Source organism: Sapajus apella, unplaced genomic scaffold, assembly GCF_009761245.1.
Source record: "Sapajus apella isolate SASKATOON/1434 unplaced genomic scaffold, GSC_monkey_1.0 scaffold10, whole genome shotgun sequence".
Lineage (NCBI taxonomy): Eukaryota > Metazoa > Chordata > Mammalia > Primates > Cebidae > Sapajus > Sapajus apella.
In genome coordinates, this window is record NW_022436950.1 from 20395947 (window position 1) to 20400889 (window position 4943).

Sequence of the window (4943 nt, forward strand, 5' to 3'; positions counted from 1 at the left end):
ACCTCTTTCTAAGGCATGAGGGATCACCTTCTCAACATGCCACTGTTTTTTCAGATTTGGGTAGTGTGCTGGCCAGGAGCTGGGGGCTGTAGCTCCTCCAGCTGACTGAGGAGTTGAGGAATGTGAGGACGCTGCTGTGGGTCCACGGTCATCATCGAGGCCAGGAGCTGCCGCAATGCTGAAGAATGCCTGTGGAGGGAGGAGCTCAGGGAGACTGGATGATGCCTATCCGCCAACTCAGCTAAAACCAGGGGGGAGTCTGAAACACCTGGTGCCCATTCATTGCTTGCTCACCTGGGGCTCTGTGGGATGCTGAGTTGGTTCTGCACCGCAAGGGCCACACTGTCACCCTTCTGGAACACCATGTCATAAGGGCCTTCCCCAAACATCATGGCATATAGCACGCAGCCTAGGGACTGAGTATAACTTGGTTAGTCCCTAGAAAGGGACCAATGGAGGTGACCTCTCTCTCCTTCTGTGGTAAAAGGAGACTATATAAGCTAAAAAGAATATGCTGACCTCAGCCACATGGCACCGCCAGGGCCCAGAGAAACTGCCAGTCAGCCAGAGGCCTCTGCAGCCCCTGCTTAGCCAGTGCCTTCAGTACTGACACTGAGCTGTATTCACCCTGTTCAGGGGCAGGGATTATACCACATCCGGTGCAATTGGGTACAGTATCAGTGACAGTTCCCAGGAAGGAAGTTGAAGTGGATGGGGACATATTGTGGCTCCTGGGGCCCCATGCAACAGAAACCAACAACTTACTCTACTCCACAGCGGGTACAGAGCCACAGCCTTCCCTACCCAGATGCCCACCTACATGCTCCTCACCCAGACATCAGTCCGTTCATCGATGACACAGTGACTCTGCACAGAGAAGAGTTCTGGGGCTCGGTAGGAGATGGTGCACCGCTGGGCTGCCCAGTCCTGGAACAGTGGTCCCAGAGCTCAAAAGTGGGGCACAGGGCATGGTCATGGGACCAAACCGGGGCATGCACCAGAAGGGGCGGGAATGGGGAACTGGTGAGAAAAGGAGCATGGAGACTCTTTTACCTGCAGGGTCAGGGCCTGGCGGGAGCCCTCCACGTGGATGCATGCTTGATTCATGGAACCGAAGTCCATTAAAACTGGCTGCCCTTCATCTCCAAGCAATATATTGGTGGGCTTCAGGTCTCTGTAGGGAAGTAGAAATGAGGTGGACATCTCTGGACAGGAAGCCTGGAATCCCAGCGAGCAAAAGAATCATGCAGGCTGTTTCTTGAGAGAACAGAGACCTCCCATTTCTCTTAGTGAAGCTCTTCCTCTGGGCCCCAGCAAGCACACAGGGTCCTCCCACTAACCTGTGGGCATAACCCTTGGCATGAATGGCCTCTAGGCCTCTGCAGATCCCCAGCAGCAGCCGAAGGATTTGATCCTCAGTCAGGAAGTTGCCTTTGTCCTTCAGCCTTTCTATCTCATTCCACAGTGTACCTCTCTGCAACACAAGTTTCCCTACAGTTGGAGATGTTTTTGGAGTCTCTGCTCCCTAGGCCTGATCCCTTCCACGTGTCAAAGCCTATCGGCCCTTTCATGACACACACCTCAAACCCCAAATCCAAAGTGGCCAAACCCAGGACGTGGTCCCTGCTTCCTAACATGCTGGGCTGCTTACACAGCCCTTGGGTACGTGCCTCTGTTGCAACCCCCTCCATAACCAAGAGTCTTTCTGACCTTGAAGAATGGTAGCAGCAGCCAGGCCTCATGCTTAGCACCCCGCTCCCTCAGACAGTAAGCCACAAGGTGAAGGATGTTGGGGTGATTGAAGAGGTGATGCATGTCGGCTTCCCGCTGGGCCTCCTCCCGGTCCTGCTGCTCGTGACACAGGATTCGCTTCAGGGCGTAGAAGTGTCCATCATGTAACCCTTCCACTAGGTCCACATAGCTGAACCCACTGTGGGCCAAAGGGGTCAATGAAGGGCCATGGTCATCTCCCACATGGCTTGGACCTAGAGAAATTTCCTGGTGGGGAGTGGGGTGTTCTTCCCATTTAGCAGAAACCCTCCCAAGATGTGGCTCTAAGTGAAATCTGAAGAATATTACGCTGTGAGCTCCTCAGGAGCAGAGATATAGAAATCTTTGAGGTCCCATGGTCATCATAGAGAGCTCTGCACCTGACAGAAGTAAATAATAGCCAACACTTATCAAGTACTTATGAACCAAACACTGGGTGAGACATTTTATAACATTATCTCATTTAATCCTCACAACTCCATCAGTGAGGCATGATAATCATCTCCATTAAGCAGACGGAAAGAAACATGGTTTATCAAGGTCACACGAAGTGGATTTAGCAGGCCTGACTCCAGGATTCACCTTCTTGATACCGTGTAACTAAGCTCTGTCAGGTGAGAGAGGACAGGGATAGGGATAAAACCCTTGTGCCCCAAACATGTGCAGACCGCTGCCCTTCAATGACCATAAGCTTGAGGACTAGTTAATTGACTTCTAAACACTCACCCCTCCCCCAGTTTCTGGATGAAGAGGTAGCGCTTATTGTCAATGACGACAGTTCCCCGAGAGCAGACACACAGCGCGTGGCCCATAATGTCTCAGTCATCCTCTTCAAGGACGATCTGAGGCTACCGAAGAGCTCGTCCAGAGTGAGTGGGCTCTTCCAGGAGATGTGCCGGGAGCCCAGCGGATCATGCTGGAAAGAAAACAACGGCAGGGTCGCAGGTCCGGCACAATCCAGACGACCCCTGAAGTACCAAAGCGGAGAGCTCAGGCCCAGGTCTCTGGAACCTACACTACTGTCTAGGGGAAACAGGCTCTCTCCGTCGCCAGCTCCAAGGGTGGGGTCAGGGGCCTTACGGCCTCAGGACAGACACACAGCAGCTACCCAGTCACTTCCTCCAGCCCCAGCCCACCTTTGGGCAGCCCCGCTCCCATGCCCGTCGCGCCGCAAAGGCAGAGCACAGGGTAGTTTCAAAAGACGTGCGAGGCTCAAGCCCACTCCTGGCAGGGCCCACCCCTGGCTTCGGAGCCCAGAGCCCGGGGTGGGCCAGCTCACACTCCCGGACTGACCTGGCTCGGCCAGAGCGCAGCGCCACGGACCGGAAGCAGCGCTGACATCATCAGTCCGCACCGGCGCAACGGCCCGCGATATCTTAGCAACCGCCAGGCAACCGGAGGATGTGAGGGCGCGGAGCTGAGAAGCCCGGGGCGGGCTAGGCCTGGGGCGGACGGGTCGCAGGACCCTTGTGAGGGTTCTCTACTTGGCCTTCAGTAGGGGTCAAGACGCAGGCACCTGCGCCAAAGGGGAGCAAAGCCGGGCTCGGCCCGAGGCCCCCAGGATCTCCATCTCCCAATGTAGGAGGTAGGAGGCTTCAAACCTCCGGCGCTCTGGGGCAGAAAGCGGCCGACTACACTGCAGCCCGGAGGGAGATCCAGGGAGGGGCGGGTCTGGTGGCCTGGGCTCCTGATCCTGTACAACTTCCCGGGCTCTGGCCTGTATCCCACTACCCTTTAGTCTCAGTGATTCAGAACTCAGGCTTGTGAACCAGACTTCCAGTTTCTGAATTGAATGTTAATAGCATACTAGCTGTGTAACCTCGCGCAAGTGTCTTAACTTCTCGGATCCTTAATTTTGGTACCTGTAAAAAGGGTATAATAGCACCTAAGGTTAAGTAGCTTAACCGTGAGGCCGGACTGACTAGTTGAAATGCCAGCTCTATTAACATAGTTGCCTGACCTTGGACAGGCTGCTTAATGTTTCTGTCCTTTCCTCTCCTCCTCTGTGAAATGGAAATGATAATTATCTACGTCATGGAGTTGTTTGAAGATTAAATGAGATGTACAGTTTAATACAATATGTGACACATAGCCTTCAGTACGTGTCAACAGTAATTATTATTACCCTGATCTTCACATCCATGCTTGAGACTGTAAAAGCAAAAGGAACGGAAATTCACAAATTTCCAAGCCTTGGCACAAAGCAGTTGTCCTTGACATCTGTTGTCGAGGCAGGCAGGGGTAAGCTGGAGAGGGATGCACTTCCAAAGAAGGTGGAATGGCCAGGAGGGAATGGCTGTTTTGCTGAAGCAGGGCTCTCAGGAAAAAGGTCCGTCTTAGGACCTGGTCACCCCCTTCTACACCCCGGATCACCCTGAAGATTTTCCAACGGTTTCCCTTGGTTCTGAACATGTTTTAGTCCTTTGGTTCTGACATTCATTCATCCAGATTTGAACTGCTATGTGCCGGGCCCTGTGCTGGAAGCTGAGGATTTGAGATAAACAGGGCACTCCCTGTCCTCAGGGAGCCCAGTCAAGTCAAGCCATGCTTCTCAATTTTGAAGGTGCCTAGGATCACCTGGGAATCTTGTTAAAATACAAATTCTGATTCTATAGGTCTGAGGTAGGATCTGAGATAGGATCTGAGATTTTGCATTTCTTTCTTTTCTCCTTTTCTTTTTTTTTTCTTTTTCTTTTTTTTTTTCATCTTATTGTTCGAGACAGTGTCTCTCCCTGTTGCCCAGGCTGGAGTGCAGTGGCAGGATAGCTCACTGCAGCCTCCGCCTTCCGGGTTCCAGCAATTCTCCTGCCCAGCTACGCTAGTATCTGAGATTACAGGCTTGCGACGCCAGTCCCAACTAATTTTTGTATTTTTATTTTTATTTTATTTATTATTTTTTTTTTTTTGAGACGGAGTTTCGCTCTTGTTACCCAGGCTGGAGTGCAATGGCGCGATCTCGGCTCACAGCAACCTCTGCCTCCTGGGTTCAGGCAATTCTCTTGCCTCAGCCTCCTGAGTAGCTGGGATTACAGGCACACACCACCATGCCCAGCTAATGTTTTGTATTTTTAGTAGAGACAGGGTTTCACCATGTTGACCAGGATGGTCTCGATCTCTTGACCTCGTGATCCACCCGCCTCGGCCTCCCAAAGTGCTGGGATTACAGGCTTGAG

General features: G+C 52.5%; 2 protein-coding genes across 9 annotated transcripts in view; one reads left to right on the forward strand and one right to left on the reverse strand.

The window, feature by feature from the left end:
• STK16 (serine/threonine kinase 16) lies at positions 1-3170 on the reverse strand. Of its 4 annotated transcripts, none has more exons than XM_032278153.1 (8): positions 3064-3170; positions 2497-2686; positions 1711-1930; positions 1341-1474; positions 1054-1174; positions 832-927; positions 295-416; positions 1-189 (listed from the first exon to the last, which is right to left on the reverse strand). In XM_032278153.1, the coding sequence occupies exons 2-8, from the start codon at positions 2580-2582 to the stop codon at positions 51-53; spliced, it is 918 nt and encodes a 305-aa protein (XP_032134044.1). In that variant the 5' UTR covers positions 2583-2686; positions 3064-3170; the 3' UTR covers positions 1-50. The 4 variants fall into 4 exon arrangements, with proteins under 4 accessions (XP_032134044.1, XP_032134043.1, XP_032134046.1 ...); XM_032278152.1 differs by having other exon boundaries at positions 2907-3092; XM_032278155.1 differs by lacking the exon at positions 295-416 and having other exon boundaries at positions 7-189; positions 832-947; positions 2497-3110.
• The window catches only part of GLB1L (galactosidase beta 1 like), a 12624-nt gene continuing 10823 nt past the window's right edge, over positions 3143-4943 (forward strand). For 2 of the 5 annotated variants that reach the window (XM_032278128.1, XM_032278129.1), the window contains exon 1: positions 3143-3355. The gene's annotated coding sequence lies outside the window, so the exon portion shown is untranslated. The remainder of the gene's footprint in view (positions 3356-4943) is intronic. The other 3 variants (XM_032278132.1, XM_032278130.1, XM_032278131.1) reach the window with 3 other exon arrangements.